This window comes from Microplitis mediator, chromosome 7 (genome assembly GCF_029852145.1).
Source record: "Microplitis mediator isolate UGA2020A chromosome 7, iyMicMedi2.1, whole genome shotgun sequence".
NCBI classification, from domain to species: Eukaryota; Metazoa; Arthropoda; class Insecta; order Hymenoptera; family Braconidae; genus Microplitis; species Microplitis mediator.
Genome location: NC_079975.1, coordinates 9,135,801 through 9,159,312, shown reverse-complemented (window position 1 = coordinate 9,159,312; position 23,512 = coordinate 9,135,801). Strand labels below are relative to the sequence as shown.

General features: G+C 31.7%; 2 protein-coding genes across 5 annotated transcripts; both read left to right on the top strand.

The window, feature by feature from the left end:
* Positions 1–2,909: 2,909 nt before the first annotated feature.
* On the top strand, positions 2,910–7,002 carry LOC130671248 (uncharacterized). 3 transcript variants are annotated; one of them, XM_057475021.1, is made up of 6 exons: positions 2,910–2,958; positions 4,105–4,185; positions 4,281–4,460; positions 6,314–6,495; positions 6,561–6,727; positions 6,786–7,002. In XM_057475021.1, exons 3-6 carry the CDS (start codon positions 4,283–4,285, stop codon positions 6,985–6,987), a joined length of 729 nt encoding a protein of 242 aa, XP_057331004.1. In that variant the 5' UTR covers positions 2,910–2,958; positions 4,105–4,185; positions 4,281–4,282; the 3' UTR covers positions 6,988–7,002. The 3 variants fall into 3 exon arrangements, with proteins under 3 accessions (XP_057331004.1, XP_057331003.1, XP_057331006.1); XM_057475020.1 differs by lacking the exon at positions 2,910–2,958 and adding an exon at positions 3,122–3,339; XM_057475023.1 differs by lacking the exon at positions 2,910–2,958 and adding an exon at positions 3,705–3,723.
* A 439-nt stretch (positions 7,003–7,441) lies between these two features.
* LOC130671247 (calcium homeostasis endoplasmic reticulum protein) lies at positions 7,442–21,856 on the top strand. 2 transcript variants are annotated; one of them, XM_057475018.1, is made up of 8 exons: positions 7,442–8,610; positions 14,670–14,840; positions 17,691–18,354; positions 18,421–18,492; positions 18,552–18,948; positions 19,012–19,436; positions 20,835–21,227; positions 21,308–21,856. In XM_057475018.1, exons 1-8 carry the CDS (start codon positions 7,935–7,937, stop codon positions 21,600–21,602), a joined length of 3,093 nt encoding a protein of 1,030 aa, XP_057331001.1. In that variant the 5' UTR covers positions 7,442–7,934; the 3' UTR covers positions 21,603–21,856. The 2 variants fall into 2 exon arrangements, with proteins under 2 accessions (XP_057331001.1, XP_057331002.1); XM_057475019.1 differs by lacking the exon at positions 7,442–8,610 and adding an exon at positions 14,167–14,413 and having other exon boundaries at positions 21,308–21,855.
* The last annotated feature ends 1,656 nt before the right edge of the window (positions 21,857–23,512 follow it).

Below are 23,512 nucleotides of genomic sequence, written 5' to 3'. Positions count from 1 at the left end.
AGTGAGTGATAAGATGATGAAGTAGGTGTGTACGTGAAGCATCAGATATATCACGTCACTAATTCTAGAAGGACTTATATTTTTATATGCTCTTTTGACATTAATTACTGTGTAAAGCCAAGAGGGCGTATGATTTTTAATTATAATTATAATTAGTTAATTCAAATAGCAATCCAAGTATATTTGACTCTTTGAATTCAATCACACATGATTAGATCGAAAAATTGTCATTATGACCAATCGTCACACCAAAATTTCTCTACCCTGTTCAGAAAATCTCGTAGAATCCACTAGATTCTCATAAATGAATTAATTCCCATAAAGATTTTATAAGAATGAATGAGTTCTATGAGAAATAAGTGTTATAGTTAAGTATAGGGCCTTATGCATACAGCTGTAAGAATCTATCGGATTTTTTAAGTAGGATATGCACAGACAACTCTATAGTATCTCTCTACCTAAAACATGTCTATCGTAAAATAAAATTATCCTTGAACTGATTACTCCAAAATATCTCTATCCAGAAAAACTCTCCTCAAGTGCAAACTGAACTCCGAAACTTTTCTATTCAATGCCAAGACTATCCGAAATAACACTATTTATTATTGACTCATCTAAAAAATCATCGGTAACTGAAAAAACTCGTCAATTATAAGGTGAATTAACTTGTTTTCTCAGTTACCGATATGATTTTGTAGTTAAATCGATAATGAATAGTATTATTTCGGGTAGTGTTGTCATTGAATAGAAGTTTCGGAGTAAAGCTTGAGCTTGAGGAGAGTTGTTCAGTAATCAGTTCAAGGATAGTTTTATTTTACGATAGATACGTTTTAGGTAGAGAAATGCTATAGAGTTGTCCGTGCATAGAGAGGTTTTGAATCAACTTATTATAATGCCAAAAAATTCTTGATCGGGTTACGCTAAAGTAATGATCAATAAGAAAATAAAATTTGTGACTAATATTGGCAATTTTTAGTTTGGATTGTAAATTTTTTTTTTTCGAAAGTATCCGGCGTTTTTTCATTCATGGGTGTAGTTATTAGTTAATTTTAAACTACGTTTTTTTCCGTGTGCGGTTTAAATTACGTAAAATCTATTTATCCGAATTCAATTTGCTGAAGAGAAAAAACTCCCTGTTTTCTCGTTACGCAGAGTGATGTTTTTTTAAACTTTGGAGCTCCGAGTAACGGAGTAAATTCTAATTTGTTTATGAGAATAACTTGGGAAGACTATCTATATCTATTATAAGAAACCATTCCATAGCATAAATTAACCCATAAACGACACACTGGGTCAAAATAACCCGGGTCTTTTTAAATATTCGTCATTTTGGAACGCATACTCTTGATAAATTATTTTATCGATTAAAAAAAAGTAGTAATTGAATTTGTTCAATTCGATCATGAGATGTATGCTTTCAATTTAATGGGTATAAATTACCCATATGTGAATCTCACGTAATTTTTTTAGGTGTACCTTCTAAAAGTTAATATCGTTAATATTTACTTTGATAGCCACTCTGCAAGTTCTGCAGCAAAACACTTTAAGAACTGCTGTGAAACATTTTCGGCTAACTTAACGACAAGTTTCTGGCAAGCTTTGGCTAGATAATACTTGCGTGCAAGTTGATGCAAATCAACTGCCGTCATCTGAATGAAATTTGACAGAAAAACTTGCCATCAATTTGAAGTGAAACTTTCGATCAACTTAACGTCATTGTCTGACAGTAACACTTGTAGTCAAATTGAATTCAAGTTAACAGACAATTTACTGTCAACTTAAAGGTAACTACTTGCTCTCCAACACTTTCCTTCAAGTTGGCTTTAGAATACGGCAGTAGCTTGAAGTTAACTTGTGGATAAGGTGGCTATCAGGATAAATTTTTTAATTTACCGGCTACTCAATAGATAATAGTATGTGTAATCGACTAGCGGTTTTAATAATTTACCATTCGTGATAGTTGTTAATAATAACAAATAACAACCCAGTTCTGCGTACCCTGATAGCCAAGTTGGCGGCAATCTACTACCGCAACCTGTCGCCAAGTTGGCCGCAAAAGTTAGCACTTCAATAGGTTGACGGCAACTTTCCAAGAAACGTGTCGATAACTTTCAGCTCGTGTAACTGTTGACCAAGTTGCATAGAAACTTGGCGACAGGTTGCGGCATATCGATATACCTTGATAGCCAAGTTGGCAGCAAAAATTGTCATTTCCATAAGTTGATGGCAACTTTCTGAGAAAGTTCATGGCAAAAGTTGGCATTACATTAGTTGACGGAAAGTTGCCTTCAATTTTTTCAGCAAGTTATTGACAGGTTGTGGCAGTAGATTGTCGCCAACTTTCTGGGTGGTAGTCAACAGTTACAAAAGCTGAGAGTTGTCAACAATTTGTTGTCAAGTTGGTCGCAACTAATGTACACCGTAACTTTCTGATCATAAAGTGTGGCTATCAGGGTAACCACAGTTTCCTTTGTAACTGAGTTACGGAAAAACAGTTTGTCAATGTGCCGTCAAGTTGAGGGTAACTTTTAACCATCCAATTATTGACTACATATTGACTACAAAATTGGTTTCAACTTTCTCAGAAAGTTGGCGACAACCTGCAGCCGCAATATAAAGGCAACTTGACAAAGAAAGTTTCCATCAAGTTGTTAGCAACTTTTTACTCGCATTACTATTGCATTCAACTTGGCGACGAGTTATCATCAACTGTTGCGCACGCCAACGGGCTGCAGGAATGTTGGCGCCAAGTTTCAGTTGCAGACGCAATGGCTATCTAGGAAAATGAATTGAATTTAACATTTAACTGTTAGATGGCATGAGTTTAGCACCAAAGAGTCGTGAAAGTCATTATAAACTGCGCATAATTGAAAATAAAATTTGCGTAAATCATATTAATGGATTAGTGTTATAAGAAATAAAAAAATTGTAAGCGAAACCAGTGGTATACACTTCGTGGTAATTTTTATTCATGAAATCATTTCTATAATAAGTATTCCACATTTTTTTAATTTCAGTAATTCTCTCAACATATTCCAACAAAAATATTTTATTTAACTTATTCCATAACCACTTGTAATAGTTTTATTTAGTCTTATTCTACTAATTGACCACTTCGCCCCCAATCTTGCTACCATTGTCAATTAAGTATCTTCCCACTCCACTTCATGTCATCCACATATATACATATGTATAAATGCACACAAATGTGAGAACATAAATAGATTCGTCTAGTGTGTATATTTGTGAGCTCGTTCTTTTTTAAATAACAGGGCATACTGCAAGTGATCGTTTTTTAAAAAATATCCTCCCCTACATTAATTAAGACAGTTTTTTACGGTAATTTGTATATAAACTATTGAAATATACTTATCTTAAATTTATATATTTTTTCGCATGCGCACTGTGGTAGTGATAATTCTACGTTTTATAATCACAAGATGCGATAATAACAATGACTGTACGCGTTGCGCAGAAATGCATAAATCTAAAGCAGTATCAATTTTAGTGTAACGAGATGAACCTTGAAATCATTTGCATAATAAAAAAAAATTTAATATCATAGCTTTTGCATAAAATTTAGCTTTATGTAATTTGATAGATGGAAAAAATTACTAGAATTAATTTTTCTGTCATGCTTATAGTTGCATGTTTTGCAAAAATTTATACGCACGCCTTTGGAATTATTCAATTAAAGAATCGTTGATGTACGTTTATTATTAGGTAAAAAATATTTATATCGACATGCATCAAATTAATATAGATTAAATAAATGGTATAATAAATTTAATAATGATAGCTTATCCGCCTGTCATATCATATGATATATATATATGACACGAATTTTATAAGTACTTATCGTTTTAAACTTGCCAGCTGACAAAGCTGCCAAGTTTTTTTTTCTTTAAGTTTTAAATATTTTCAAAATTTATCCGTGAGAGATATAAATAATGTCTTCCTTGACTGTAATTGTGACCGCATGCTAACTTTCAAACTCGAGTGTCATTAAAGTGAATAGCAGTAGGTGTGACTCACTGCGATTTGAAAAAATTTATAAGGAAAATTGTTTTTTTCAACTGATCAGAATTAATCTTATCAACACAGGAAAACATTACCTAGGATTAAATATAATAAACTACTTGACAATCATACTGCATTAATAGTAAAATAAAAAGTTTATTGTAGGTAAGTATTAAGTCGCGTTATTATTTAGCTGATTTATAATTTTTCGATTACTTAAAATATTAAAAATAAATTGCATTTGAATTATTGGTGAAAAGAAATGGGTTGGTCTCGTCCGCCTGGTGATCCAAGAGTATGGTGTACGGTAGAATCTGTTAATGCAGATGGAAAAAAACTTAAATTTATTATTCAAGAAATACCTCCAGACCGATACGAAGAAGCTTTAGATCATCTTTGCACTGTTTTTATTTCAAGTGAAGCTATATGCTCAAGTATAAGTAAGTTTTTTTAAATAAAATTATAATTTTTAATTCCTTAATACACGGAAAGAAATCTATAGTAACCGTTCCTAGTACGTTTATGAAATATCATTCCATGTCATTATGGTAATAATTACTTTGAATTATGGGATATGGGTCCATACTTTCTGAGAAAAGTTTCCATAACTATGGGAACTATTTCCATTGTAATGGTAACTGTTCTCATATCGCATGGTAATAGAATTATTGTAATGATTACTATACTCATATGTATTGTTCACATGAGCAAATAGAACCAAATCCTATAATCACATTGTAACGGTTCCTACGTTCATATGAGAATAAACCCTTTATATTATGGCAACCATTCCCATAAATGGGAAACATTCCCATAATATTATGGTAATTGTTACCATGATACTATGGTGGACGTTACCATAATGCATGGAAATTATTACACTGATAGAATGATTTCTTTGGATTTAATAAGATTTAGTAATATTTAACAAATGGTTTATTAATGAGCAGACTCAAATAAATATTTATTAACCCCTTATTAAAAGAAGCAATTTAACGATCAAAAAATAAAAATTTTAAATACTTTTTAATGCTTCTGAATACATTGAATACTTTTGAATCACCCTTTTTATGGGCATTTAATATTGCAAATCGTTTTAAATCGTTCCTTTTAAGTAAATCATTCATTTATTTGTCGCAATTTGACGTATTTGAAAATACCACCTCATTTTTTCAAAATATAAATTATAAACATATATAAAAAAATTTATTTTAAGTGGGAAGATAAAGAATATATTATAATAAAAAAATTATTTATATTAAATAATTAGCAAACAATTATTTAAAATAATTTTTATATTTTATATAAAATATGGCTGTGCGGCAACACTTACTACTAACTCTGTTAGTCTTTTGCTAATATATACAACTATATTTTATTATATTCGGTCATCTATCGATAATATTTGCCAAAATAATATTTATTAACTATTAATGAATATTATTTGGTGGAAGCAAATATTTATTCAAGTCGAAGAAGGCTTTGTTAACATTACAAGCATTTATTTGAGATAAAATAACGATTGATTTAATTGTAATAAATGTTTATTTGTCTCAAAGAAGCTCCTCACAAGAGTTGTAATAAATCTAGTTTATTACTCTCCAGTAAATCCTTCTATCAATGTACTATAAGATTATGGTATACATTGTGGTAACGATTACCATAATATTATATTAATGGTTAACATAATATTATAGAAAGATGATCATGCCATGATGGGAACAATTACCATAGTGACATAGGAACAATTACCATAATGCCATAGGAACTTTTCCAATATCATATAGGAATTATACGCATATTTATAAGAAAGGTTACCATAATATGTATGGGTGCCGTTCCTATAAACGACATTGCAAAAAAAAAACGGTTACCATGCGTTATGGTAACTATTCCCATACAGTCGACTCTGTCTAAAGGTTCCACGTCGGGACAGGACCATTGCCTAAAGGTTCCCTCCCCACCCTCAGCACTTCCCCTATAATATATTCCCCTCGAGCGCCGAGGCGCACGCTAAAACGAACACGTTGCGCAGTAAACATAACCTCAAAAAAACGTGCATTTAAAGTTAGCGTTCGAAAACTGCATTGTGATTCGTCACTCGAGAAAGTGGGTGGGGGAATATCCGGGAACCTTTAAGCAATGTATCCTGGAACCTATAGACAGCGGGAACCTTTAGGCAGAGAACCTTTAGACAGAGTCGACTGTAATATGTATGTAATTCTTACCATAAGTTCCTGTCCATGTACTTTTAAGAAATATTAAAATCTTCTTAATTTTTTGGTTTTCATAGATTTGATAGATGATCCAGACTCAGTCGCTGAACTTCGTGCTTTTTGGAAAACGGCTCTTGATCAAGGAATTACAATTGGTGCATTTGAAGCAGATGAAAACAATCGAATATCTGCATTAGCTGGATTAAATGTGCTTATGGTTGAGGATAAAGATTCTGACAAAACAATTGTACCGGTTACGGTAAGTTTCCTCCTTTATTTCTTTCTTGCTTATTTTATAAGAAAAAAAACATGCGTTTTGTTTAGGAAACTATGTCGAGAAGTGAAAAGCTTCTCAATTTTATGCACAACCTTTCTGTAGAAGTTGATTTCTGTAAAAAATGGAGTGTCGATTATTATTTATCTGCTGCTGGATTAGATGTAGATCCACATTATCGTCGACTAGGATTAGGCACTCATCTTTTACTAGCGAGGTATTTACTATTGATCTTAACTCGTCAATAATATATCTCATAAATTAATGTATTGCAGGGATAAAATTGCTTGTGCATACAACATTCCAGTTACTTCAACATTTTTTACTTCACCAATCGCACAAAAAGCGGCTATAAATGCCGGATTCAGCGTATTCTTAGATCGCAGATGGAATGACATTACTGATGAACAAGGAAATGTAATATTTCCCGGACTTGGAGAAACTTGTTGTAAAGTAATGGAGAAAAAACTTTTATAAAGTAATTTAAAAATATAGATTTTATGGGGATGTGCAAATTAGGTATAAGAAGAAATGTGAAAGTATGATAGCTATTGTAAAATTTGTATTTATGTAATTACTAATAATATTATAAAAAAAATATCAAAATTAACAATTAATTTTTATTGTTAGTGAGGTTCGTAAAGGGAGTTGGCTATCAAATTGAATTAAAACCTACACTTTTCTATACGTATTTAAAATAATTACCAACTGCAATAAAATAAGTCTTTAATTTTTAAATCATTATTTGAATATAAAATATATGAGTTGGGAAATCTAAACGTGCATAACTCACTTGCTTATTCAAAAAGTTATCAATAGATTGACTTTTACTATGTTGTGTAACACAACTTGTGTTAAGTTCTAGCTTTAATTAAATTTAAATAAAAATTAAAAAAATTTTTTTTTTAAAGTCTTGAATTATTTATTCGCCACGGTGGGTGGATAAACGATTCGACACTTCTTAGAATCATAAATAAATAATAAATTAATAAATCGTTACTTTGTTGGCGATATTATTTCTATTCACTGCCAGCAATGTAACGGAAATCTCTTGCGATAAGAGAATCGCGGTGGCTCGCGGATAGTCTAAACAGATGACGACGCATGAAACCCGGGCCACGATGATTCTCTCATAGGAAACCTGAGATGCAACATTAACACTTTGACAAATGTACTTAGTCGAAGAGCAGCAGAATCAGTTTGTTGATCCCGAGATCTCAAAGAGCACGAAACTCTGTACAATTAACTGACTGATTATCCTGTCTCCATCGGTTTAAAGGAATAAAACCTAAATTTAACCTTGATATAAATCTTTTGTCTAAGAACCTTTAAGGGGCGAGCGCTTACTAGCTGTTCCACCCTTCCTTTGCTCAGAGCGCTAAACAGCAGTTCAGGCTCCTTCACTACCTATCATAACAACCTTTATGCCTCGAGGCCGAAGAAGCAGGAGATCAGGACGTGCCGTACAGCTCGGTCGCGCGTTTCAAGGCATTATCGCGGACCTGACCCAAGGTTGTCCGAGAATTAAATCCGAAGAAGTTCTTATCGAGCCGGTAACGCTAGTAATACCGCAAGTGGTCGTCAACGATTCGATCAATAAATCAAAATCGTGTGCTGTTGAGCCGTCCAGCTCATGTGTTGTTGAGCCGTTGAGCTCATGTGTTGTTGAGCCATCGAGCTCATGTGTTGTTGAGCCTCTGAGCTCGTGTGTTGCTGAGCCGTTGAGCTCATGTGTTGTCGAGCCGTCGAGCTCAGGTGCTGTTAAGCCATCAGGCTCTGGTGGTTTATCAACCAATTGCAATCGCTCGCCCTTACGGAGGAACCGGGCCTTCAAGGTTCATCCTGTTCAAAAGAGGATTCAAGAGAGAACTCGGCGTTCTGGACCGGCATCAGCGAGGGTTGGCAGCTGGTTCCTGTGGACGTTTCATCCGTCCATCCACCTAGCGGAAGTACCCCGTCCCACGACCCTCGGTACAGGTACTATTCGGAGGCATATTTCAAGGCCACCGATAGGGACGCATACGCACCGGCGGAGGCGAAGAAGTTACGGAAAAAAAAGATTATTTGGGTCGACTTATGGGGCCCATAATCTCTACCATGGTAAGTCAAAAACTTTCTTTTGCATAAAATAAAAGAAGGTCAACAGCTGATGCATCTGGGGTCTATCGACACCATAACGACGTCAACCTGGTAGATTTAAAAATATTCTGCCCCACAAATGTAAAAGCCAGAATGTAACAGTTGCTAGTGGAAATTGCACTTCATTTACATATTACATGCTATCGAGTAGTATATTTTACAATGTGCATGGGAAAAATTTAGATATTTACTATGTCCTCACATACTTTAAAAAAGTTAGTTGATGGAACAGTTGACATGTAATAAAAATTAGCTATAGTTCTGATCTCATTGAAACTCAAAACAACTTTGAACCAACGACTGTTTGACGCGTGGTGATTGAAATGCATATAGTTATCCATAAAGATTTGTAGTTTTTACTTTGCAAAGTTAGAACGAACGTGTGTAGGTATCTGAAGTCTTCTATGTGTTCATCTGACGAATGAATACTCTCGAATAGCCACACTTTACTCAGCAAGTTCTGCAGTGAAACATTTTCGGCTAATTCCCCAGATCCTCTAAAAGAAAAGTCGATAGTCATTTTAACTAAAAAGACTTCAACTATTAAAAATTAGTTGTTGGAACTAATGCGTTAGTATGGCTAACTATTCAGTAGTTACTTATACTAAAAAAAATTAATTAAAGCAACTAACATTTTTCAGTCTCTGAAAATTGTTGTTTTAACTAAAAAATTTTAGTTGGCAGTATATGAATTTTAAAATTAACGATAATTGAATTTTTTTAGTGTATGTAAATAGAAGTTGTTGTTGCTATAACTGCTGATTTAAAGTTAATATAAATAAAAATAATTGTTATAAATATAAATCTAGTTAATGAAACTCAAATTTTGTAGTTATTTTATAGTTATAATTGAGTTAAATGTAGGCAGGAAATGGATTTTTAATTTTTTTCTCCAAACTTAAGATTTGACTAAGTAAATGTTTTGAAATTGCCAAAAAGTTTTTATCGAAATCTTTTTATGCAAATTTTTTATTTTATTTTTTAAAATTATTATTTTTCAAAGAATTTTTTTTTCCAAAATTATTTTTATCTTAATTTTTTTAGGAAATTTCAGTTGTTAAAAAGATTTTGAAAATAGAAATAAATATTTATAAGAATTATTTTAGGTAAATTGGAATACTTACACTGCACTATCGTACAAAAATTTTCGATTGAGCCATAAAAATATTAGTCTAGTCAACATGTGCCTTTTAGGTCAAAATTTTTTATTAGCCTCGGAAAATGATAATCGAGGTGTCATTCGATTCGTCATCGCATCTAGAAACTTTTGAAAAATTTGGAGTGGCGCTTGCAAAAATTACAAAAGTTATAAACAATTTAGTAAAAAAAAAAAGGGTTCTGTTTTTTGCGAATATCTCAAGAAGTATTCAAAATTTTTGAAATTTAAAAAAAGGTCCAAAAAGAGGAAGAAAGGGCATAGCCGGATTAATGTGAGAATTCTGCCCCCATAGCTTTTTTGAGTCAAACTTAGGGGGTCGATTTGGTGTCGAATGAAAATAATTCACCTCAATTTTTAGCTTTTTAACTTAAACGGTACTCGAGAATTTCAAAAAAACCCGTTTTTTCGAAGTTATTTTTATTTTTATAGTAAAATTCAAAATTAATAAATGATGCTTTTTTTCCTAATTCTGACGAGTCCAAAACATGAAAAAATCATGTTCATTCCGATTATACTCAATCGGATTCCAATCGGATATCAATCGGATATCTATACTATTAAAACTAATTTATTTATAGTCTTATTTCTCATAGAACGGGATGTCATAAATTTTTATTACATATAATTTCATCTGATGTTACACTGTTGGAAAATGTGTAAGTCTTCTATCTTGTATGATCCTTATCATGTGAGCTCCCACTGCAATGACATCTCTAGAGCAGTTCACTGAGCATGGGTCTTCTCCCAAAGCTAATGTTGTTGCGAAAGCAGCAAAATATATTGGCAAGGTGTGGGGTATAGGGTAGGGACAACCGAATCTACTACAGCGCCCGCAGTGGACGAAACACGCGTTAAATCGCACTTATGTTGTGAATTGTTATATGAAAGCAGTGTTAAAAAATGAGAACAAATAGTTGTTAAAAATTTTTAACACAAAGTTTTTTAAATTCTAGAGTTTCAAAATTTAAAATTACAAATAATTGAAATCATTTTGATTTCTTTACTTAATGCAAATTAATGTTTTCAAATTTAAAATAATTATAATTATTTCAACTCTTTCGTTATTATGACTATTATTGTTGTTGTTGTTATTATTATCAGAAGCTAACCTTATGCAGTGCGAAAAAATATTTATTTAAATTTTTTATACTTATTTTTTTTAATACAATCCTATTTATTTTTTTCCACCTTTCAAGTGTGGTATTGCACATATATTTCACGATTTTTATAAATTTTAATTATTTGTTTATATCAATTTGCCATATTATCTCTGCGCTTTTAGAAGATGATTTAATGCGGTCGACAGATGTCGTTTCCGTCGCGCACCTTGCCAATACACCACACGCAAAACAATCTGGTTGCTGAGTAACTTCAACATTAATTGTATCATTTTTTGTACATTGTGGATAACGTTTGTAAATATATGTATAGTCTTCCTCTGATAACGACATTCCTGAAAGGCTATTATAAACAAAAATATATGTCCCATCAAATCTTATGCAGATCCAATGTCTGCTCGTGACGGTACTATGAGGTATGAATGAACATAATATAGTACCGGATAAGTATAGTAATCTGCATTTTGATCTAATATTTGCATAAAGTATTCAATTGCCGAATCATTCAACAAACTTTCAGTACTATTAATGTTTGCAATTACAGTATCTGGACTAATGTCAGTACGTATATCATCTACTACTTTACGTGCTTTTCTAATATCTGCTTCCGTCAAATTTTTTCCATCACATTTTTCAACTGTAACTCAAGTTGCCATTGCTTGTTGTTGATTGTTGTCTGATGTCAAGTTATTCTTTGTTTTTATAAATTTCGATAAGTCTACTTGAACTTCCGTTACATTGGTAATTTTAGGTGTGGTCACTGATTTTTCATCAGTCGTACACTTTTTGCTTTTTTTTTTGGAACTTTAGATTCCAATTTCTTTTTAGCTTCTTTTGCTTTTTTCTGAGCTTCCAAAATAAATTCTGGTCCACGTATGCTCATATCGCGGTTTTTTCGACTGTCGATAATTTCCGGAATCACACATTCCATGTAAAATCGAGTGACAAAAGGTTCAATGTCTTTCTTCCAAAACTGATGGTTTCTTTCAACCAGTTCATACTTTATCCCGTGAGGCGTCCACACGGTAAAATAACAATACTTTCTACCTGTAATGTGTAATTACCCCTGAATCTGATAATAATACGGATTTGTTTTTTTTAGACACCCAGTTTTGGGACTGAAAATATTTGTTATAGTTTTCTTTTTTGCTTGAAAAGCTTCGTCTGGTGACAAATGTCTTATCGACGCAAGACATTTAACTCCTACAATATAATTGTTGCCAATAAGGTCATCAGGTGTTGTGCCTAAATACTCTACATCTTTATCAATAAAAAGGCCGCAGCGTTGAATATCCTCAGGATTAATTTTCAATTCTTTCGCTAAATTACGCAAAGCTTGTTTTTCATACTCTTTGCCGTACTTTATTGAATCAATATTATTCATTACCGATGGATACACAATTTTTTTCACAATGCCAGCACATGATGTATTTGGCCTTCTGCTACATATTGCTCCAAAATTTGACGCAGTTATAAGGTTTCTACGATATTTGTGCCAGTTTTCACATTCCGCTTGATCAATAGTTTCTTTCATCATTTCGTCACGCCTTTCTTGTTGTTTTTTCAATCTCGTAAAATGTTCTTCAACTTTTCTATTATACTTATATAAAGGCATATCGTCTTGTTGAACTTTAGTAAGTTCTTATGTTGAAAATTATAAAAGAAAAATTTCAAAAAAATCAACAAAATTCGTATATACCATTCGATTCAGAATTTCGCGAGATGAATTTCTGTCGTATCAAAACAAATATTTTTTTTTTTTTAATTGTTGATAAATTTCAAAAATTTGCAAAACGGGTTTTTTTATGAAAAAAAAAATATTTTTTTAACTGTCATTACCCGTAATTATTTGGGTAATGGTTCAAACAAAATTATCCATTAGGTTATTTTATTTATTTTTCATTTTTTATATTTTTTATTTAACAAAAAGTGATTTTTACTTCTTTTAAATTTAAAATTCGAAAAAATTTTTTTGGAAGTTACCAAATTTTTTTATGGTTGATATATGATTTACTAAGAAAATAAAAAAAAAATTGTAAAAATATCGATTTGCTGCCGAGTTACACTCTTTTGTTTGTCCGCGCGCGGACGAAATGACGCGCTTTTTCGTTTTTCGCACTTTAATAATTTTTATCTCAGCAACTGATCGTCGTAGAGACTTCGTTCAAAATTCATTTTGTTCGTTATGAAATCCTAAAAACAATGATACTAGTTTGTCTCGATAACTTCTCAATACTTTCAGAGATATTTCATTTTACATCTAATTTTTTTATAAAAAAAAATGAACACCCTCCAAATATATAACTTTTTTTCCTTATATTTTTTCTAGTATTTGAAAAAAAAAAAAATTTCAAAATCGATCTTTACCCACCGAAAAAATGATCTTTGACCAATTTTTTCGTGCGCATCGACTGGACTATAAGTGTTTCACTGCAGAATTTGCTAAGCAATTGTATTTAGAGTGTGGCTATTAGGGCTTATACGTAAAATAACATATAAATTTAACGTAAAATAAAATCTGCTAATTAACATCAAGTTTATATGTAATTTTACGTGTGGGAGAGAACAAAAAATTATATGAATTTTGTTATGTATACTAGACGTCATCGAGATGTCAAATGTTTCATGTTAATTTTTGAGTTAAAATGCATTTTGTTGATCACTTAGAAAGTCCTTATCAAAGTAAATTTTTTCTACCTTAATTTTTGATCTCACGTTCCCTGATAACCAGGGTTTTTCGTACAAATTTGGTATTCATTCGTTTGCGACAAACTTGACGACAAGCTGTCGACAACTTTAGCATTTGCAACTTTTGGATACAAGTTACCGCCACTTTCTGAGAAAGTTGACGTCAGTATGGAGCCGCAACTGGAATGCAGATTTCTTGAGAAAATGGGAGGCAACTTACCGTCAACTTATTGAATTTCCAACTTTTACCACCAACTTTCTCACAAAGTGTCGATCAACTTTGGAGGTATCAACTTTTTTGGGCAACGTAGTGTCCAGTTGCGGCTGTAATTTCACGTCAGTTTTTCTCCAACTTGGCTATCAGGGTGAAATATCTGCTTTAATTTGACTGTTGGTTGTGCGCAACTTTGAGACCGTCGACGATGACGATGGCAGCCACCTAGCGAATGATCTTAATTCGGTATAACAGATTTCTTTATGTTCTACATATCATATATATACCTATACATAACGTCGATTCAGCGAATAAAAATGCATTTTACTGAAAACTAAGTGGTATAGTCAGAAAATATGGGAACATTAAAACTGTATAGTGCTGTATGTAAACTGATTAAATTTCTTTTTATAAAATCAAGTGTATTTTTCGTTGTTGTATTACTGTTAAAAAAATCATTATGCATTTAACATTTATAATTTATTAGTACAATTAAATGATTAAATATAAATAACTGGTGTACATTTTTAATTTAATTATTGATGATTTTTAAATTTTAATTTATAATGGATCAAGCACCGTCAGGTAAATTTAATATTTTTAACCGGTATTTCAATATTTTATTGCATGTTTTTGCACTGTTTATACAAATATATCATTTTGAATAATTTAAAAATTTTAAGTAAAATTAAAAAATTTAATCGCTATCTTCTGATTTAAGAATTTTATTTTTAAACTCTAATTTAAATTTGTCACTTTGAGGTTAAGTGATCTGTAACAATGCAGTAATAATGTGTAGATAATAAAATATAAATTAAAAATTTCATATATTTAATTACAGACATAGAATTGCGGAATATAATTGACAAGCTAGCGCAATTTGTCGCTAGAAATGGACCTGAGTTTGAGCAGATGACAAAAAATAAACAGAAGGATAACCCAAAATTTAGTTTTCTTTTTGGAGGAGAATATTTCAATTATTATCAGTATAAAGTAACTACTGAACAAGCTAGTAAGTTTTTTAAATATAAATATATATGATAGTCTTATTTTATTATGAAATATATTTTATTGTAAATACATCTTTTGGTTTTTCTTATCAGTAATTTTATTTATGACTATTAATTATAAGAGTAAAAGTAACAGGCATCCGACAGTTTTTTTTTTATTTCTAAATTAGCAAATTAAATATTTTTAACTAAAGCATAAATATCTACGTTCAAAAAAAAAAAAAAATATATAATAGTTCGATATTTCTTATCTAAAATAAGCAAATTTATAAAAAATGAACTGGAATTTTATATTGCGTAATGTAAAGTAAGCAATTTAATTTTAAAAAATGTTTCATAAGAACTGACTCAGTTTTTCAAAATGTCTTATCATATTTACCCATTAAAGCTATTTTCAGATAGTGCTCCCCACTTTTAAAAAATTTTCAATGACTAAATCGTCATAAGCGTATCAAAATTTTATCGATTGATTAAAAAAAAATTGAAAAAAGTAGAGGTGTGTGAATATTTGAATTTATGAATTATTTGACACCAATTTGAATTGAATTATTCGATACGGATTTCGAATCGAATAACTCGAATTATTCGAATTATCCGAAGATTGAATAATTTGTAAATTATCGAATAATTCGTGAATTTTTTAATTATTCGGAAGTTTATGATTTATCGTTCATAACGTTGTTTATTTTATTATCTATATTATTAAGAGAATAAGGAAAATTTTGTTCCTGCCATATCTATATGATAGAATTAATTAATGTTATTGGAAGTGGTATCATTAGATAGGTCTTGACTTGAATTTGTGCCTTTTCATAGATTAAACTCTTTTTAGTTGCCAAGTATTGAGATAAATAGATTTATCAATCATTCGAATTACATTTAAATCACGCGAGAAAAAAGACGATCGTATTTATTTTCTTTAAATAAATTAATACTTTAAATAATTTGTCATTAAATATGACTGAATGTCACTGGAGATGTAGCTATATTATTGATATCGCGTTACTTATTACAAAATGACAGATTTTTATTTTCCCTTTTGGTTTTATGAAGCTTCTCAAAGCCAAAAAAGTGTACATAGAAAAAAAAAAGGATTCATTGACACAAAAAATGTTTACTCGCCTAAAGAAAATTTTTACTTACCCCAAGAAATTTTTCGCAATATGAATTGAAAACAAAAATTTATTTAGAACTAAAAAAAATTACTCGGTGCAAGGAATTTTTTCTTGACCAAAAAAATCTTTTCTCGCCCCAAGACAACTTTTGTATTTAATTCATAACGCTTAAAATTTTTTGGTGCAAATTAAAATTTTTTGCGGCAAGAAATCCTTTTTTTCTGAGTATTTTATGAATTTAGTAGAGATAATTGGGCAGTTACGTAGTGACTGCAAGTTCTCGAGTCAAAAAATAAATTCGGATTTGAATCGTTTATTTAAGAAACCCCATAAGTCAAGAAAACAAAATTTTTCAGAAAACACAAAAAACATTTTTTTGGAAAAACTTGACATTAAAATAATAAATAAATAATTAAATACAATAATGTTAGTGTCTCTGAAAAAGATTCCAACAAGAAAAATTTAATTTTTTAACTGAAACTACGAAAAAAAATTATTTAAAGTTGATTGATTTATGGGGTTTCTCAACCAAACGGAAAAAAAAAGTTATAAAATCATTGTTTTTTTAAATGTTTCCACTCAAATCATTTATTACACTGATAAATTGAAGTTTTAAATATGTATTTGAACTCTGAAACTCAGAAATTACAAAAAATTAGAATTAATTTGAACATTTTAATTAGTCCTATAACAGTCAACAATAAAACAACATTTGAAATTAATTTCCGAAAAAAGCGCGAATTTTAAATAAAAAAAAAAAAAAAATTATTTCTGTAAAACTAAAACTGCATATGTTTGTTTGAGTCATTGACTTATGGGGTTTCTCAATTAAATGAAATCGCTGTCACCCCGTTAATTTTTTTTAAACGCTGATTTGATGCATATTTTGATTGATTTCTATGGAGGGACATCCAAAGAACCCAAAAATGCAAAAAACCCAATTTCGTAAAAAACATGACTTATGGGGTTTCTCAAATAAACAATTTAATTTTAGTTAAGTATTATTCAAGTTGAAAAATTAAAAACCATTTCATTATGTAAACAATTTTTAAAATGACTCGGAAATTTCGAATTATACTGAAGCTTCAGAATAGAAATAAACTATTCGTCGGATTCGAATTGTGCAATTAATTTAAATAGTTTAAAAATTATCGACTAATTCAAAAAGTTACGAATTATTCGATTTGAATTTCGAATCGAATAGTGTTATTCAATTCGATTCGATTCGAACGCTATTCGCACACCCCTACTACAAAAATTTTTCATTTCATTTACCAATTTATATTGACTGTTTTAATCTTACTCTAATTAAAAGTGTGCGGGTAATGGGCCTTTACCTTATTAAAGAAAGAAAAAAAAACTGGGTTTTTAAAATTAATTTGAGCACGCAACAAAATGTTTAACATTAAAATTAACTGTAGATTAGTTACAGTCTAACTCCATTAACTCGGAATTTCCCCTTAATCTTGACCCCCACTGCGAGCTACGCTGTCTCCCAGCCAATGCTATACATTTGTATGTGTCTGTGTATATTTAAATGTCATCATTCATGTAAATGTAAGAGCACATGCGTATAGTTTACTTTTTAAGGAAGAAAAGACATTCGTTAACTCCTCTAAAATTCCAAGAAATTTCCGCTCCTCCGTCCACTATTTGCCCGAGAATGGAGTTCGACTGTAATTGTATCGGAAAAAGAAAGGATTTATCAATAATTCACTGTAAAATATTTACTTACAGTTTTAAAACAAAAAGGAATAAATCCAATGCAAAATGCGGACCCTCGTTTAAATGTTTCGCAACAACAACAAACATCGGTACCTGCCGCACAACCGATGAATAACATCAATCTTACGCCGTGTTTAAGCACTCAAAACAATGCGTTAAATCAAGTAGTCGGGATCGGACCCGTTGGAAATTCCGGTCAAGTTTTACCCAGCGTTCCTGGATCATTGAGCGTACCCAGCAATGCCGGAGCACCAGTACTAGGATCTGTTCCCAATGTAATCGGGCCCGTGAATCAATCAATCGGTAGCTCGGGACAAAATGTAAATATCAACGGACCATCTGGATGGCTACAAAATGAATTGTCAAATCTTCAGTCACAACAATCGGCTCTTCAAGAGCAAGTTAGACAATCTGAACAAAATTTAGCAGCCCAACATGCGTCTCTTATGAGAGATCAACAAGGCAGAGTAGAGGATGCTGTTAGACAGGCTCAAGAATCAGCATTTCAAAATAATGCTCAGAGTACTAATACTGATTTAGCAGCATTCGATACTGTTTTGCAACCAATTGTTGATAGCTGCACAAAAGACAGTATAAGTGCTGGTAAAGCTTGGATACTACAAAACAGCATTACTGCTCAGAGTAATGAAGTAATTGCTGAATATTTACTAAAAAAGTATGTCAAAGGTATATGTTATTTAAATATATTCATTTAAATTTATAAGTAAATAATTTATTTCAGAGTAATACAAGGAGGTACATTCAACCAAAAACTTCACGTCATCTACTTGGTCAATGACGTATTACATCATTGGTAAGTCAGAGCATGTAATTATTAATGAAAGGGAAAAATAAGTTGAGATGATTCTTCAGCGCCAGAAAAAAGTCAATGGATCTTCGACAAGCTATGGAAAATGTTGTTGTTCCCATGTTTTGCAATACCTCGTTAGCAGCATCAAGTGATCAACTAGTTAAGCTCAATAAACTTCTAAGTTTATGGGAATCGAAAAATAATTATTTTGATGAAAGTATTGTTGAAAAATTAAAAATACCAAGTCAATCATGGTCAGAATATCAAGCGAATCTAGTGGCTCAATTTGCAAGTGCGATAACTCCAATAACAACTTCGACGAAGCAAACGTTTGATAATTATCAAGCTCAGCACCAGGCTTTTGTCAATCACGCGTTGAGACAGATATCAAATATTGAACAACAGAAAATTAGTATTAATCAACAATTAAAAGCACCTGCCCCACCACCTCCACCAATCGTAAGTTTATAATTTATATTATTTAATTTGTGTCTGATAATCAGGAACTTAATTTATTTTTAGGTTCCAAATCAACAAAATTTAAATATGCCGCCAGCACATGCTGGGCCTCCGCCACCGCCACCACAACCACCGATAGCAGGGGATTTAAATTTTTCACAGCCTCCTCCTGGTTGGGGCGTTACACCAACAACTGAACCTCCACCATTTACTACAGTACCTTTACCGGATTTTTCAAAACCACCTCCTGGATTTGGACCACCGCCTGTCGTACATGAGACTTCCATTGAAGATTTAATGCCTAGTATGCCTTACTTTGAGCTTCCTGCTGGACTTATGGTGCCTCTAATTAAATTAGAAGATGGTGAATACAGACCATTAGATCCTGAAGCTATAAGATTACCACCACCTACTCCACCGAGTGATCGTTTAGTTGCTGCTGTTGAAGCGTTTTATGCTCCGCCCAATCATGATTCTCCCAGAGATAGGTAAAAATGATTATCATTATTTCTTAACTTCCTGCTAAGAAAATTGGAATTTTTTAAAAAATGGGAATTTATTGGTATCGGTCTGATTTTCGAAAATCGAGTTTTTATCAAATGTCGACGTGTCGAGATCCTAGGAAATTTTTCTGGCCAATTTCAGACATACGTCCGTGTGTGTGTGTGTGTGTGAATTTTTTTTTGTCTGACGATATCTTCGGAACGAATCAACCGATTTGAGCGCAAATGACAGTAATCGAAAGGGCTCACCAAGACTTAGAACTGATTGAATTTTGAAGTCGATCGGTCGAGTAGTTTACAAATTAAACACAAAATAAAAATTAAAAAAATTTTTTTTTTGCATAAGTTGTAAACCGCTCTACTGATTTATATTTAATTATCATCAAATCAATAAATCGGTCGATTTATTCAAAAGATATCATCGGAAAAAAATAACTTTTTTTAAGATAAATAAATATTTTTTCGCTCCAGCCGTATTTTGAGCTCGAAGAGCTCAAAAGTTTACCAATAGTAACGTTTTCAGGTTCTCTGAGCTCGAAAACCGCGGGAAGCTTAGAGGTTGGCCCACAGGGTCAACTGTTTTTCATATTTGTTTTTTTTTAATTCAAGTATTAGTCTGTAAAAAATCGGAAGTGGTTACGGATTTTATTTAAATCTGAATTCACTCTGGAGTTCCGGAATTTGAAGAAAAATGACTCCGCATACGTAGTAAATGGGAACTTTATTTTTCCAACGTTTTTTCACAACATCTCTACTCAGGGGAAGTAGCTGCAACTCCACTCACTCACAACTTTACTCACTCACAACTTTACTCAGCCTCAACTCTACTCACAACTATTTTTACTCAGGTTTAACTCTACTCAGTTATATTTTTACTCGGCTTCAACTAGACTCAGATACAACTCTACTCACAAAGAATTGTTATTTTACCGATCGGCTAAAATACGTGAGTAGAGTTGTAGCTGAGTAAAGTTGTTACTGAGTCTAGTTGAAGCCGAGTAAAAATATAACTGAGTAAAAATAACTGCGAGTAGAGTTGAGGCTGAGTAAAGTTGTGAGTGAGTAGAATTGTAGCTTCCCTTGAGTAGAGATGTGAGTAGAATTTTAACACTGCCAGTTTGGAGTGAACTGGATTTTATTTAAATCCGCATTCATTCCAATTCGGAGTTTTAAAATTTAAATAAACTCCCTTTAAGAGTGAATTTTACTCCAAAACAAATTTTCCGTATTAAAATTAACTCCCCTTCGTAGTGAATTTCACTCCTAGGAGATTAATTAAATACAAAGTCTTCTACTCCGCATTTAATCAGCGTTCACTCCGCAAATTTTTTACACCGTAATTATTGTTTTTATTCATTATATAACCATATTAATTTTTTTTAGCGATGGATGGGAGAAATTGGGTTTGTATGAATATTATAAAGCGAAAAATGCCGCACGTAAACGCAAAGAAGAAGATATTCTAGCAGGCTTGAGAATTAAATCTAGATCACCGTCACCAATTTTACGTCCACGATCGAAAAGTCCTAGTCCACCAAAAAAAAGATACAGAAGTAAATCACGAAGTAGATCGCGATCTAGATCACGAGGAAGAAGTCGATCTAAATCTCCTGCAACAAACAATCACCGGCGTAATAATCGTAATAATAGTAGCAATGCACATGGTGGCGCCGTTCATAATAACAGAAATAGACGCAGGAGAAATAGTAATAAAGAGCGAAGCCCTGATAAGAGAAATGACAGGCAAGATCGCAGTCCTACACCTCCCAGTTTCCTGTAAGTAATTTAAGAAAAAAAAATAAATGAATAATTTATGATTCTCCATATATTTATTGGTATTTGAATTGAAATTTCAGTGGCACAACCTACAGTAAACTTCCATTAGAATCGTCATTAGATGAAAGCAATAAAGGTCATCAATTACTAAAAAAAATGGGTTGGAGTGGTGCTGGTTTGGGAGCCAATGAACAAGGTATCGAAGCGCCCATATCCGGTGGAGAAATTCGGGATAAAAATGATCAGTACAAAGGTGTTGGTATTAATCTAAATGATCCGTATGAAAACTTTCGTAAAAGTAAAGGACAAGCTTTTATTACAAGAATGAAAGCGAGAGCAGAAGAACGCGCTGAAGAACGAGGAGACCGAGATTAATTGTTTATTTTGTAATTTTTATTTTTAATTATAATTATCTGCTTGCAGTTCTTATGGTTTTTTGCATTCCTCAATTAATATTACATCAAATGAATATGTTTGTTATTCAAATTTAATTTTAAATTCAATGCCATTGTAAATATTATGGCTAAATGTATCCGATTGATGAAATTAATCAATTTTTGATTATATAATGCAATTAACTTTTTTTTTTAGAGGCTTATTATTGGAACTAATAATTATCAATATATGATTATAACAAAAATTATATTAATTTTTATTAATTTCCATTTTTCACAACTAAGATTAAATAAGATTTCTCGTGATAATACTGAAATGTCTTAAAAATTTTAAATAAACGATTTATTAAAATTACTATTTAATAAAAAAAAAATTAACTTGAATCTATTTTCCTTCTTGTTCAGTTATCTTTTTAAAATAAAATTAAATAATACTGTCCAGCAGGAAAATTTTGTTGATGCGCAGACTCACATACGGAAATATATACGTGAAGTTTTCCAACACTCGTATTAAGAGGGGTCGGTTTTTTTTCTCTATCACACCCAAGTGGTCGAACAGAACTATTCTTATTGCGCAGTAATAGGAAACTTTGTCCACTTTTTTCTCTTAACCCTTACACGTTCATAACTATTCGACGACAGTAAAAATGTTTTTGTTTATTTATGGGCATTCTCCGACAGAGCCCCCCACTTTTTAAAATATTCAATGATCTTGAACTGTCATAACAGTATTAAAATTTTATTAATTAATTTAAAAAAAATTGAAGCATTAGTTGAAAAAAGGACAACGCAGTTACAATTTCGCTGAAGTATAGATTTTTAAAAAAATTACTCACAGTTAAAATCAATAAGGAGTTAATAGTATATTACACACCGAGGGAAGTAAAGTAAGAAATGTCTCAGATCACATGTAATTGTTGGCCGAGGCGAAGCCGAGGTCAACAAACATGTGATCTGAGGCTTTCTTATTTACTTCCCGAGGAGTGTATACTATTTTTCTCCTCGACGGAGGCGGGAAGCGGCAACTTCGTTTTGCACAGCGGGACGAAAGTTGACGCTTTCCGCCCGGAGGTGAGAAAACGAAATTTATTAAATAAATTTTAGCCTAAAAAATTTGACATTCTAAATTATAATATTGACATGAAGATTTTACTGAAATTTGTTTTCCAAATTTTGTTTAACTCCTTATTGATATCAACTTAACATAATTTTTGTTAAAATCTATGTCTCGGCAAAATTGTAACTGCGTTGCCCTTTTTTCAATTAATGCTTAAACTTTTTTTAAATTAATTATCAAAATTTTAATACAGTCATTACAATTGAAAGTCATTAAATATTTTTAAAAAGTGGGGGGCATTGTTTGAGAATGTCCTTATATCTATCTATTTTGATCTAATTCAACATAAAAGTAATACATAAGACAGAAATTTTGTATATTTTAGTGTTTTTAAAAAGGGGACACATATATCTGTATATGCCTTCAGGTATACATTTTTCAATGAATTACAATAAAATACTTCACGCTCTTATTGCAGAATAAACACAAACTATGGTAGAAAATAGGGGAGGGTGGGGCAAAGCGGCCCCCCTGGGGCAGAGCGGCCCCCCTAAAATTTTGATCAAAAAAAAATTTTTTTTTTTTTCGACTAATTACTATAAATCCGATATGTTTGCGCATTTTTACCCCTACGCATGACATTTGGGGCAAAACGAACAAGCCCAAAATTTTGAAAAAGTGATTTTTTCATATTTTTATAGTCAAATTAAAAAAAAATTATTATAATTCCACATTTCTAGCCCTACGCATAACACCTGGGGCAAAATGGATCAGCCGAAACTTCCGAAAAAATTATTTTTTCATATTTGTCGGCCGTTTCTCTATGTAAGAGG

Excerpts from the sequence above, each read along its gene's own strand:
- LOC130671248 (XM_057475021.1), top strand. The coding sequence starts at position 4,283 with ATGGGTTGGTCTCGTCCGCCTGGTGATCCAAGAGTATGGTGTACGGTA. Across the intron at positions 6,496-6,560 it reads AAACAATTGTACCGGTTACG|GAAACTATGTCGAGAAGTGA; the intron begins GTAAGTTTCCTC and ends CGTTTTGTTTAG. Across the intron at positions 6,728-6,785 it reads ACTCATCTTTTACTAGCGAG|GGATAAAATTGCTTGTGCAT; the intron begins GTATTTACTATT and ends AATGTATTGCAG.
- LOC130671247 (XM_057475018.1), top strand. The coding sequence starts at position 7,935 with ATGCCTCGAGGCCGAAGAAGCAGGAGATCAGGACGTGCCGTACAGCTC. Across the intron at positions 8,611-14,669 it reads GGCCCATAATCTCTACCATG|ACATAGAATTGCGGAATATA; the intron begins GTAAGTCAAAAA and ends ATTTAATTACAG. Across the intron at positions 18,355-18,420 it reads GCTGAATATTTACTAAAAAA|AGTAATACAAGGAGGTACAT; the intron begins GTATGTCAAAGG and ends AATTTATTTCAG.